At 42.0% G+C, this 13,632-nt stretch overlaps 2 protein-coding genes across 2 annotated transcripts in view; both read right to left on the bottom strand.

The window, feature by feature from the left end:
• Positions 1-4,392, bottom strand: part of LOC132998663 (AT-rich interactive domain-containing protein 3B-like) — a 47,871-nt gene extending 43,479 nt beyond the window's left edge. The window contains exons 1-2 of the mRNA XM_061068394.1: positions 3,987-4,392; positions 2,204-2,836 (exon numbers count right to left, since the gene is read on the bottom strand). Of these exons, the coding sequence (XP_060924377.1) occupies positions 2,204-2,836; positions 3,987-4,022 (669 nt within the window). The 5' untranslated portion in view covers positions 4,023-4,392. The remainder of the gene's footprint in view (positions 1-2,203; positions 2,837-3,986) is intronic.
• A 766-nt stretch (positions 4,393-5,158) lies between these two features.
• On the bottom strand, positions 5,159-12,641 carry fam219b (family with sequence similarity 219 member B). The gene is made up of 6 exons (XM_061067910.1): positions 12,444-12,641; positions 11,917-12,025; positions 9,622-9,715; positions 9,427-9,504; positions 8,587-8,638; positions 5,159-7,763 (listed from the first exon to the last, which is right to left on the bottom strand). Exons 1-6 carry the CDS (start codon positions 12,510-12,512, stop codon positions 7,614-7,616), a joined length of 552 nt encoding a protein of 183 aa, XP_060923893.1. The 5' UTR covers positions 12,513-12,641; the 3' UTR covers positions 5,159-7,613.
• Between the last annotated feature and the right edge of the window lie 991 nt (positions 12,642-13,632).

Genomic DNA, 13,632 nt, shown 5'->3' with positions numbered 1-13,632 from the left:
CACCAATCAAATGGTTGTCAGTCAAGTGCTGCTGCTGAATAAAACTTAATTTGAATAGGTGCTGCTACAGAGCTATACACTGTCTTTTCATATATGGGCAACATTGTGTTGTACATGTCCTATACATTGTCTCAGAACCATAAATCAGTACAGTTTAATTTGCTTGAAATCTAGATGAATGAGTAAATGGACATTATTAGTGTTTTTGTGTCATGTTAAAAACCTGGTTTGCTCAACACCAGGTCAGTATCTCTGATCAGAGTGGCCACACCGTACACACACAGGGTGCTTTGAATCCACCCAGTGTGAGTGGCTAAATGAAATGTAAATGTTAATGTAAATGGTTTTACATACATTTGTTTCCTGAGCCAGTCATCTCCTCTCTGTCACTACTTTTAGTATGCAATAAATGTGCTTCCCCTGTTATTACAGGGGGAGCTCGGTATTTGTGGCATCTGCCAGGCTTGTCTCTGGCCCCTTGAAGACAATGACATCAAAAATCCACTGTCCCCCTCCCCCTACAGCAGTGCAACCTGAAACTGCCTGAAGAGATGAGCAGTCATTAAATACTGCAGAGCTGACATAATGACAGGAAAGATAAAAGAGAGGAAACAAAAAAAGGCCAGACCAATTTTCATCCCATAATGCCTGCCCAACCCCCCCAGGCTCAGCCTGCCGCTCCTCATAAAAGACGCCAGGCCACAGATAGGGCACTGGTCAGCTACAACTTTGCTGCAGTGATATTCTGCTCTGACAACATTCACACAAGGCCACAGTATAATGCCCCCCCCCCCCCCCCTCCCAACTCTTTCTAACACCTCTGGAAACAATAAGCAGCCAACGCAGTGAAACTCCACTTCATACAATGATCATATTGTATGGAGTAATGTTATATCATCTATAGCACGCCCATTAACTCACTTATATGTACAATATGAATTAATTAATTAATTAATTAACCTATTATTAATTAATTAACAATTATATGTGTAATTCAATGGCTTATGTGCAATCCACTTTATTATATATAAGTTTCTATTCATTCATAATTGCTGCGTGTCAGTACCCTATGAACATGCTCCACAGCTAAATTTGGCAATGTGGTGTAGAGAACAACCATTCAAAGACATTTGCCTTTAAATAGACAGTAATAAAATCCCGACACATGATAGTCCTGCACCCTCCGCCCAGTGATCAAGCACAGATATGTCCTCTGACACTGCACACTCTTGTGCAACAAAGGCTTTTTATATCATCCTCAGGCAGTTGAGCTGTCTTTAACTTGCTATGTGCCAAGGTATGATGCTAAACCACATGTAGCTCAGCTTGGTTCTCAGTTGGCATTCCGGCGCTCTGTAACACTGTGCTGAGGCAATATTTACCTTCAAAAGAAAGTGCACTTGGCACACATCCAAAACTCTTGGGGTGGGGGCTCAAGGGGCTGCTTCTGTGTACTACATCCAACTTTCCCACCCAACAAAAATCCTCGTGCTCACCCGGCCAACCACCCACAGCCTCACAGCCTGCATAGCCTGACTCTGCTACCTGGATCAGAGCCAAGGCCCAGCCTGATTCAAGTGCCAACAGTGATTGAAAAGAGAGAGAGAGAGAGACACACACACACACACACACGCACACGCACACGCACACACACACACACACACACACACACACACACACACACACACACACACACACACACACACACACACACACACACACACAATGTGAGTGCAGAGGGAGAGAACTAGTGAGCGTGAACACATTACGCCTCAGCCTGGCTTGCTGCCAGGACTCACTTACGAGGATTTTTTGCCACAAAAGCCAATTGGCGGTCAACCCTCCGCTGAGATTTGAAGTGTTTCACAAAGATACAGCTGGAGAGGTTTGTCCAACAGTCAAGATTAAGCAGTCACTCACAGTAGGAGGCTAGACTGGGAAATCAAACAGAACACTCAAAGGGAGAGTGGTGTACAACATATTTTTTGTGTGACTGCATAAACATTTTAAATTAAAAGAAAGATTTTTAAGAGAGTGAGTTATTGAGAGAGGGGGGCATTGGCATTCTAGATGAGGTAATCCTGGTTTAATAAACACAAAAACACAAGATGGGGTTTGAAGACACAACTGGCAAAAGACCATAACAGGACCTAATGTAATAGGGAGGGAACTGTGTGACAAGGAGCCGAGGCAGGGCACTAACCTGTCTGAAGTGATCTTCAAACCCCCAGTCTGCCTGTCCATTAGGAGAGGTAGCTGAGTGAGGCCCGGCAGGAGACAGGCCCTCGTCAGGTTCCTGCTTCACTCTGATAGGGGGCGACGCAGCCCTCTGGGGGGCCGAAGCAGAGTAGCTGCCAAATGGACGGGAAGGGATGCGGGCGGCGCTTTGCTGCAAAGCGAGGGTCTGCTTGCGAAGGAACTCCAGACCACTGGCACTTCCCTCATCCTCATCACTGCCCTCGTCTCCTTCCATCATCTCATTGTCGTCATCCTCATCCCCCGAATCACGGCCTCTGTCCTCATCGTCCTCTCTTTCGGAGTCCACACTGCTCTGATTGGAAACCCGGGGAGGCAACCCGCCTCCTGGGATGACTCCGGCCAGGCTTTTGCCCATGAACGTGGCCCCAGAAGCCCGGGCGGCTGCCAGGATGGCCTGCTGGGCAGCAACCTGCTGGGCATACATGATATGGGCCTCTCGCAGCTTCCTCTCCTTGCGCTCCATTTCAAGTCGAGCCTGCTGTTGGCGCTGGAGTTGCTCCATCACTGCCTCCAGCTTCATCCCCCCTGTAGAGGTGCTCTGAGGAAAGGCCACACCAGGCTCTTGTGACATACTGGGCTGTGGGAGGAAGAGAAGGAGTTATGGATGACCTACCACAAACGGAAATCTAATTACCCCTTTATCTCATTATAGAGGATGGAGTCAGGCACATGCAGCACCCCCCTCCAACAAAAAAAATAGCATATCCTCACATGGTGAAATGTGGATAATTGTAATAAAAATCTACTAAATTATAACTCCTTGCATTCTATCACTATAGTCCACATTGGAACCAGAGGATCTTGATTACGTGCCACTGACGAAGTTGGAAAATCTGCAGCATCACAGTCATAAATCTGAACTTTATTTGCTCACATTGAAGGAGAAAATATGCAATGCTCCCTGGAAGAGTCAGCCCTCAACATTTACATCTAAACTAAAACAAACAACCGAGCATGTTTAAAAAAAAAACCGAAATGATCAATGACACAGTAACTAATGTCAAAAGGCTCATTACACAGGAAAGCATACATAAATGTTTCAAAAAAATTAAATTCTAATGGACACGTTGAAGGTTTAAGTGAGTCCACGCACATAGATCTGCGACACTATAATATTATAGGAACCGACTACAATAAACAAGAAATGATACAAAATGAAATAAGACATTTAAATTCAGTTGAAGTGTTTCTGTTAGTTGATCGAACAGAAAACAGAAGAACGCAGATTTGTGGACGGAACGCTCAACTACAGTAACTACTGTAAACCGGTCACTCGTGGAGCTAAAGCTGAACACCAGTAAACTGCTTCGAACCAGTCCAAAACTTCAGGGTTCGCTAAATGGAAAAAGAGGATAAACTGACTATTGGACAAGTTAACCCAAACAGAAGAGTCAAACCAGCTCAGCTCGAACTGAAAAAAGGAAAAGTACACCTTTTCCGCATTTGGCTGCTTGCCACATCCTCAAAAAGCGCAGATAACCTACGCGGAGCAGCAGGAATAAGTTGACGCACAAAACCGGCTGAACTAGCACGTTCATGTGTGAGAACACTCCGCCGTGTCGCTGCGAGGCTGAGGAAGAAACGTGAAGAAGAACCCACCATTTAGGTCGAGTGCGCTCAGCAAGTCTGTTCTGTCTCCTGTAGAAAACCTGACGTGAAGTTGAATGACTCTTCTCGCTCTCTACCCGAGTGACTACAGAGAGAGAGAGAGGGGAACCGAGACTCACCATTTGCGCCTTGCTACTGTTGGAGTTGTCCACCATCCCTCCTTCCTTTCCTTGGCTTGTATCCTCCTCCTTCTTCTTATCCTTCTTCCTCTTCTTCTTCTCGTCCTTCTCCTTCCCTCGTTCCTGACGCTCGTCTCGCACGCTTGTAAACACACGCACGCGCGCCCACGCAGGAGGAAGGGGGGGGGGGCGGCCGGGAGGCGGAGTGCACCCGCAGACTGCGACTGATCCGCGAGCGCAGAGACTCTCCAGTGGTTTCCTCCTTCTTCTTCTTCTTCGTCTCCTTCTTCTTCTTCGTGTCCTCCTCGCAGGGGATGTCTCGGCTCACTCTGCCTGTCTCCTGGCCCCGCGGACGCCTCCCTGCAGTTCTCGTTGAGCGGAACAGGCACCGACAGCAGAGCGGCCCGGTCTCATGTCTCTCGCAGCGCTGAGGTGACTCCCCTCACCAGTCGTGTTTCTCCCCCTCAGGTTGACACCCCCCGCACCAGCAGCAGTGGGCCCGCCCAGCGACAGCAACAAGTCCCAGTGGCCTCCTCACCTCTTCTTCATCCAATAGTTCCGCCCGATCCATTCAAACTCTTTAATTTGTTATTCTAGTCTTTGTGGCTGTGAGGGGCCTTCTACCCCACATGGTTAAGATGAAAAGCTAAAGAAAACCTAAACCTAAAGCAGTTTAAATAGTTTAAAGGTGTTTGAATTAGGTTCGAACTCACATACTACCAGATATGTTGACTACCTCAATATCTTAATCTATACATATACGTTATCATTGATATCCATCAGGGAATGTATATTTGTTTTAAAGACATATTTTATAACAGGAAGTGTGCTTTGTTTACCTCACTAAATTCTCCAACACTCACAGTATCGTGTCTTTCTGTGATTGCTGCACAACATGGCAGTGATCATGATGTAATGTTAAAAGGACATATAGTGCTGTAGTGTGATGGAAGGTGCCTCCTATCATGTCTCATTGGACCTGTATCGTAGCTCCATGCTGCCCCCTTAAGGTAGCAACAATTGCCACGTTCATAATTCACCCTACTCATTTGGAATGATGGAAACGCTTCATTGACCTATGATGACCTCTGCACACAGGCATCGATGAAAAAATGAATACTAAGGAATATAATAACAATAAAACACATGGGATTTTAGATAAGTGATTTTTTTTTAATAATGAACCAATGCACAGTACAATCAAATAAAAAAAGATTAGTGTTCACCATCATAAAATAACAAAATGAAGTTATTGCATTTAGCATTTAATAACACTTTATGCCATTATTGTCACAATGTTGTATAACAAGCAGATTGTCCCAATAGTTGCATAGTACAGGTAAGTCAAGTGTACATGCTACTGACCACTGGTGTTAATGTTAAGTGCAATATTTTAATGTACATGAAGAGCATCATGCAGATCCGGGCGCCGCGGGGGTTGATACACTTTTCATCACTGATTCTACACTTAGTGTAAGCGTGGAATCAGCCTTTATTCCTAAATGGCCTACATTACAACCACGGAGATAAAGTACATTGCTCATGTTACTGTTCTAACATTTTCAATGTCAGGCGTTTTCTTTGCAAAGACTTGATGGATTAGAGAGTTGTTCCTGACACTGCAGAGTACAGATCAAGGTTGCAGCTTTTTTCTAGCACACAATGTCAAACTCTTTCCAGTTTTAACCCTCAAGTGGTCAGCTACATCATTTCATAAGACAGTTAACCTCACAGCCTAAGACAGTGTGGTGCAAGTATAACAATGGTCACACATTTGTTGTGACTTAAATCCTCTATGCACTTCAACAGTTGTGCAATTTCCATTTTTTTATTTGTATATATTTTACTAATGCATGTGAAAGGCTGGTTGCACACTCACACACAAAGACATCCCCTGAAAAGTGAACACTGTCACTTGCTCTGCTCTGAAATTAAACATTTTCTGTTAATGCCCAGTTTCAAAATAAACCCCAATAGTTTAATATGACACAGGTTGTAACATGAGACAACAGATTGTTTTAAGTGGAAAAATAATATTATAAAGACGGCTATTTTAGGCACATATTTGTGTCTATTGTGTAAGAAACAAAAACAGACAGTAACACAAACTAAGAAGGATATGAATTATTGTTCATAAAGTTGTACATACTGTAAACAGAGGTACCCATTTACTTCCATTCTATGGTAATCTGGTTTTATTGTTTTGAACGTGAAACCTATTTGTTTTTATTGTAGTCAACAAATTAATATTAAAAAAATAAATAAAATATAACTCTGGTCTGGTGTCCACAAAGACACATTTCAGATTAATATCCCATCCATGATCTGATGTAACTCTTAAAATGCTACATATCAATCTTGGCAAAAAACAGCAACCTCTTCTTGACTTAATCTATGACAATTTGTTTTCTAAAGCAAAATCAAATAAACAAAAAACTTTTTAGAATTTAAACGTACACACATCTTACCACATACATATATGTCATACGGTGACTTTAACTGGAATCCTACTATTTGTAGTTTTTACGTCTATTTTGTAGCAGCTTATTTGGAAGATATTTTTTTCCTGGAATGAAACTTATTTATACAATATAGAGTCTGACTTAGCCCAAATATCAGTTGTTCTGTCAAAGCACTTCAGTAACTTATCTGCTTACATTTTCTGCCATTTAAACGTGTGTAACATTTTGGTTAAGTGTAGGTATTAATCCAACAATGGATATTTCACTTTGTAAGAGTATTGTACTCAAAGACAACATGTATCAATCATGAGTTGTTTTCATATTTTTGACACAAAGAGTCAGATCATAGGAAACTAGCAGAACAAACTAATCCTGGCTTTCGATTATCTGCGAGTGCCGGGTTTATTCTATTCTAACCTCTTAATAATAATAATAATAAATCTTTCAGCAAGTGAAAAATCGTATTATTATTATGAGAAATGAAGGAGTCAGTCCCAACACAACACATCCTATGTCGATTCAGTCTTCTGGTTAGATTGAAAATCATATTATTTCCGCTGTTATTTGATGTGGTTATTTTGTTCAAATAATATTAATAATAATAATGGTGGTCATCTCATTTTGGAATAAAAATCAAACAATATTTTTGAAGATAGAGACATAAAACAAATAATTACAAGTAGTCAGGTAATGTTAGGGGTGATTTGAGTTGCTTCAAATAGCAGTAAGTTAACATAACAAAAAAATCATATTCATTAAAACACAATACACTATGTCGTGCTTAAACCTGTTAACCAGAGGAAACAACGGTATCCAGAACTGCACTGGATCAACACAGACGTGTCCCAAATGATGAATTTCTCTCCCACTCAGTGGCATAGTAAAGGTTCCTGTAGGTTGATAAAAAAAAAAAATAGAAAAAAGCTAGAGCTTTGGGGTCACAGTGGATAAGGCTTGTTCTTACATCCATCTGCCACATCTTGTGGGTCGAGCGTTTCGGTGCACGCAGTCCTGCATCAACAGGAGTTTTGGCTTCAGGGCTGAAGGTCCTCAGGCAGCGCAGCGGGGGAGCTGGGTTAGAAAGAAGGCCTCAGGCACCAGTGACCTGAGACAGCAACTTGAACTGGAACCAGACCTCGCAGGGGTTTGAGTCAGGATAGCAGCATCACTGCATGGAGCAAGACGGGCCCTCAGAGCAGCAGCACATGGAGGAGCCCATGGCTTTGGGCGGAATCAGGTCCAGGTCCTCGTCATCAGGGATCTCGTCCAGGCGGTAGCCGTCCTGAAGCAGCTGCTTGCTTAAATCAGGGTGGACCTGGAGAGCAAAGGGAACCTCGGTGACACACAGTCATCGCAGAGTAACCTGGTTGAACCTGATCAACATCTCACTGAGGTCCATATGTTTACCGTCTCTGTTCTTTTGAATCAAACTTTGTTACAAAAGGTGTTTAGTCGCCAAATGAAGAAAATAACTCTCTGCGACTGAACCCAGCTGACTTCTGTTCAGGTTAGGTTACCAGTACGTCAAGTTATCTGGTGTTGTTAGCAAACTGGGTAGTAAACATCTGTCATCTATTGGTGTCTATGATTTTGAGCCTTCCCAGGCACCTTTAACACATATTGAGTGTGTTTGTTTTGGAATTATGCAAATTGTTCAGTTACTCAACTAAAATGTGAGATAACAGGTAAAACTGTATCTAAACTCGAGATGGAGTACACAACTCTAACCACATATCTAAGGTTAAGAAATAGCCTGAGGCCCATTTTTTCCCCATGCTCAGGTAACTCGGTATACATGATTCTTACTAAATGTATGAATGGATACAAACACAAACAAGATCGAACTCCAGCACTATCTGTTTCATGTACAGTTATACACATGATAACGTGTCTGTGCTGTTTTCTATTACTGGCCCATGTTAACCCCTTACTTATTAAATAAATGTAAATTTGCATAATTTTATGGTTCTCTGATCAGACAGAGGCCACAAAGACGAAAATGCAAAATTGAAAACACAGAGCCTTGATAGAAACACAAATTATCTTTGAACATGTTTAGGTAATAATAAATCTTGGCACAACCACACAGTTGTAGCCATCTGAATGCATCTGAAGAACGTGCCATGGGGCTGACTCACCTCCGCTGAAGAGTACCCGGAGGAATACTGCTCAAAATCGATCTCTTCATCACTGCACAGACAAGTAGGACAGGTTCTGTCATTCTGATGTAAAGAATTGAAATCTTTCGAAACATGTCCATCAACACAAACAACAAGGAAACTGCAACTCTGTCCTCTTTAACCTGCCTACACAAGTATCATAATAATAACCATTATTATAGAATAGAGAACAATAAAATCGATAGAATTATATAAATAAACAAATGGGAACAGTCAGTCTAAATAGGAACTCAATGTCCACCATTTGTAAAGGCTTTCATAAGATGAAAAGTTTTAAGGCAGCATTTAAAAGAAGCTAGAGAATTAATCCAACTTCAATGTGTGTAAATTCCACAACGTGGGGGCTCTAAAAGCAAATGCTGGGTTACCCTTTGTCTGGGAGTTATCAGCAGGGCTCCATCTGCAGATAGTTGTGGTCATGAGTGCACATACATACACGTAGAAGACACAGATGAAGCTGTCATGACAGTTTGTGGTTATAAGAGCCGACGTTTTCGTCAATGTGCTGTGAGCAAGATCTTGTGATGTTCGCAGCGGTATGAATACATTACTTCCTGCCTCTGCCAGCTGCACAACCTCTCACTTGAATATGAATCCTGCAGAGGAATTTATTTAATTTTTTTAACTCATCAGAGCGGAGAAGCTCCTGCTGTGTTTTGCATGTGTTTAAGACAAACTGCGGAGATAGTCCTGACCCGATTTTTCCAGAGATCCTCCGCAGAAAACGGCTTAAGATTCAATTGAATGTATAGTAGGTATTCACCAACAGTATCACACCTATGCTTGGTGTAATCTTACCTGTCTGAGTCCAGTGCAACCAGAGTGTCCTCAGAATGCTGACTCAAAGCAGCGTAGCCCTTGTTATATTTCACCGTCCTAAAAAGAGAGACAAAGAAAGTAAAAATTGCTGGAAAACAAGCGTCTCCTCCATTATGCTGACATGACATGACAACCAGCAGCTTCCTCTTAACCCCTCAGGCCTGTTCTCCTCACCTCTTGACTCCTTGTCTGGGCTGATGCGTCACCGGAGGTCCTAGTGAGAGGGCTTTCTTCTTCAGTGCTTTTCTTGCCATCTCCCTGTGTTTCTCTACAAATAATCAGAATAAGAGACATTTTTTGAAACTATAATGCAATTCCAGAGAACCCCTATATTATTAGTAAAGCCTCGAACAGTCCCGAAGTGTGTCACTGAAATTGAAAAAATATTCTCAGCTCAGTGTAGCACTCAACATTTATGATACTCCGCACACACACATTTCAAAACAAGAACAACGTCTTCTTTGTAAAGGTTTGACATCCACATATGATGGTTACACATCTAAACTGAGTTCATGATAAGGCTTTTTAGATTCTTTCTGCAGAAATTGGGAGGATTCAACACATTGAAGATACACATGCAAACTGAGACAATAATTTGGGTCTAACATCGGCTTTCAATGCACTGTATAATTTCGGGTTGGCGATATATATCGCGGCTTGTTCCATGTGAGATGTATTTAATGACTATCTCGAAGATCAAGTACAAATTGTCACGTGAATGTTTTAACCAGAAGTTCCACTTCATGCCTGTCTAACAGCAGACAGCTCACTCCCCCGCCCATCCAGAAAACTCGCATGAGTGCATGCACATTTTTGTATCAGGAGAGGAGGGAAGCGGAAAAAAGTGAAGAGCCCCACGGAGTTGACAAAGTTTAGAGATGGTTATGAAAGTGGTGTTCATATTCTTTGTGAACGTGGAACCGAACAAATCAGTGATGAAGGTGAACGCGAGTGTTGTTTACTACAGCGAGAGTGGACGCTTGTGTGTTTCTGAAGTTCTGAACTTGAAGTTTACATACACACAGACCCTGGGGCTCCACCCCCACTCACTCTGCTCCACAGTGAGATGAGAAGCGTGTTCAGGTGAAGCAGACGGTCCGTGACTTTGTTGAAGAACAGTTGAAAATCATCCACAGCTGCTCAATGATCAGAAGTCCCCGACATTTATATTTGACTCGAAACAAGGTCATTTACACCGCATTCAGTGACATCAGAAGGGCTAACGTCCGCTAGCTTAGCCACTTCCTGTGGATTTTTATTAATTTAACATTTGTACAGGGATTTAGAGGAGATTTCAAAATACCGAGATATATATTGTTTATTGCGATATAGCCTAAAAATATTGCGATATTTGTTTTAGGCCATATTGCCCATCCCTATGTATAATACATCCACGGTGTAAATGAGTATGTCTTGGTCTTTCCTGTTGTACTTCTCCCATGATCCAACACAACCTGAGAATCATGGAGTCGAACAAGTGATTTTGACCTCAATTAAACTTAATTTCAAGTCTTGATCCAATAACTACATTTGAAGAATCTTATGGGGATTTAGAAACAAGATTTTATTATTGTCTATTCGAATGCCTGCTGAATTGTGCACACCAACCCTCTAAGAGGTTTCTAATGCCAATTTCAGACATGCACTGACCTCCTGCAGAGGATTTGCTGCTATTTTGAAAGCTTCTTTGCACTGAATATCCTGCTGCGTTGTGCATGTGTGAAAGGAAAACTTTGGAGAAAGTCTGGACCCATTTGTCTGGAGTTTGTCTGAAAACTCCTAAAGACACTTAAAAAAGTAGCTACATAAGGGTCATATATCATGTATTTCAACGACAGTATTTTCTTAAAACTGATGAAAACTGGTTATAAAGTAATTTTTTTCAATTCAACAAACCTTTGGTATAAACTCAGCTCATTTTCACATTACCTTTCCCTTACACATTACTGAGCGTGAACAGGTTTTGAACAGAGACAAAGAAGACTGTGGAATTTGTCATGTGTCTTCATGCAACAAATCACTCAGAACTCACATGACAGATTCACACTGTGGTGACTCCCCATGCACAAAATCCAGCATTACTTCCTCAAGGGAGCAGAAAGTGTGTTATGAAGCTGCAATTAAATGTTGGAATCTGAGTCTGTAGTCAGTCAGTCAAGTGTAAGGGAGACATTTGTTGAGTTTACAGTAAAGCAGTGCATTGTGTTCAACATGACATAACGACATCAGGGCCATGAAATTGATGGAAGTAAGTTGTGAACGACATTATGAAAAGTTAAAAGCTTTTCCATGGAAACCCTGTGATGAGGGCGTCTGAGCCATTCAGTGTCATGCGACTCAGGTTCTGCTGGCCACACATTCAATTCTGACCCATTTTAAGCAACGTAAGACAATATTCACCACAGCTGAATTCATAAAAACAATAATAACAATGCATTATAGGATAGGATGAGTCAAGAAACTGCTTACGTAGTTTGAGGTGGATGGCTGGAACTCTGGACATGATGTAAGGTCCTCTCTTCTCCAGAGGCCTGATGCCTCCATCGGCCACCTTAGGTCTTGCTCCACCACTGGGCCCCTTGGGTTGCAGAAATTAAAGAAACATCTGTAGCTTATGTTCACTTACAGAAGCCAAGTCACCGACTCCGTGTGTAATCTAAATGACAGGACCACAACTCTTTGTTTTAAATCAACAACAATTTGTGATCTTTCACATCCAGCTCAAGTCGGTCTCCAGTAGTAAACAACAACATTTCCGCTGCCACATGCACTTATGAAAATAGAAAACTCCAGGCAGGGTGACAGAGACAACAATGTTAAACATGTCACTCCATATATAATTAATAATCCAAACTTCGCTTTAGTGTAACAGTCAAATATTGAGTGGGCACGCCTTATCTGAGGAGCTGTCAAAACCACAATCACAGGCGAGGCTGGTCAGTCTGTGAGTGGAGGCTAGCGTTAGCCGGGCTAGCTGGCGTGTTAGCTGACTTTACCGACTGAACTTGTGGCTGCGGCTCCAGCAGAGGGTCCTTCTCCGGCTCCTCCATGATGTCGTTCATCATGGTTGTGTTACTGTCCCCGTCTGCAGCAACACACCGCCATGACGACACAGCTCCCACCGCCGGGACACCTCAGGGACACCTCCTCCGCCTCCTCTTTGGGATCTTCTTCTTTGGGATTTCCTCCTTCTTTCCTCTGTTCTTCTTCTTTGGTGTCCCACCTTCATTCTTCTTTTGTATTCAGTGGGAGTAAGAGAACAGACTCAGAGGCGCGTTATCGCCACCGTCTGGACTGTACACCCACCCACACAGGCATATAGTTATTTTTCAAAAACATACATGTTGCCTGTGGTTTTTCCCATTAGATCAGACAACTAAAAGCCAAGGGACAACTAATTTATATCAATAAATGTCTCACAATGTAATAATATAGGTTCCACTCTTTCTTGTCCATGCTTTTTTTTGCCTGTTTTATTTTTTGTATGGCTATTCTCAGATGAACAATGATCTTTTCATACTTTGTTTCCTGCTCTGCAACTTCCCAGCATGTCCTGGTGTATAATGTCAATGTCTCTCAGTTTCATTGTCATCCTATCATTCACGCCATGTTGACTGAGCATAGATCCTGATAAATGTCTTGGCTTGTTTTTATTTTTTTGTGTTTGTGTTTAACTGCTCAGTGTGTCCACAGCTCATTTCCCTAAATACCAATATGAGTCACAACCCAAAGAAAGGGTTTAACTATACCATTACCTTCCATCTTGTACATTATAAGGAATATTTCTGTGGTAATATCTGTCATAAATTATCTACCAGATTTAATGCTTGTAAGTGCAGGATCGCTCTCAGATCTGATTTGTAATACATCTAACTTGGGGTTTGTTTCTGCTGCTGTATAGACCTCGACCAATACTGGAATCCTGGGTCATATGGCAATCCTGAAAACAATTTAAATACATGTGCTGATGGTTTACATATTTAATATGTAATGTAGGCTGGCAGGTTATTGTCCATCTGTGGTAGTAATAGGTTTTACCCTGGGAGATGAACTATATGGAAAAAAGCTAAATTTGGTACAAAGCATATTTGTAGAGATATAGGTTTGTACTTTTACCATTTCTAAATTACACCAAATCCTCTTATGCATTTTGTTCTAAAAAAGTGTTCATGTCAGGACATGCAG

The sequence above is a fragment of the Limanda limanda genome, chromosome 3, assembly GCF_963576545.1.
Source record: "Limanda limanda chromosome 3, fLimLim1.1, whole genome shotgun sequence".
Classification (NCBI taxonomy): domain Eukaryota; kingdom Metazoa; phylum Chordata; class Actinopteri; order Pleuronectiformes; family Pleuronectidae; genus Limanda; species Limanda limanda.
The sequence above is the reverse complement of the archived record's forward strand: the minus strand, read 5'-3'. Positions and strand labels throughout refer to the sequence as shown.

Excerpts from the sequence above, each read along its gene's own strand:
- fam219b (XM_061067910.1), bottom strand. The coding sequence starts at position 12,512 with ATGATGAACGACATCATGGAGGAGCCGGAGAAGGACCCTCTGCTGGAG. Across the intron at positions 9,505-9,621 it reads CCCAGACAAGGAGTCAAGAG|GACGGTGAAATATAACAAGG; the intron begins GTGAGGAGAACA and ends CTCTCTTTTTAG. Across the intron at positions 7,764-8,586 it reads CCGGGTACTCTTCAGCGGAG|GTCCACCCTGATTTAAGCAA; the intron begins GTGAGTCAGCCC and ends TTTGCTCTCCAG.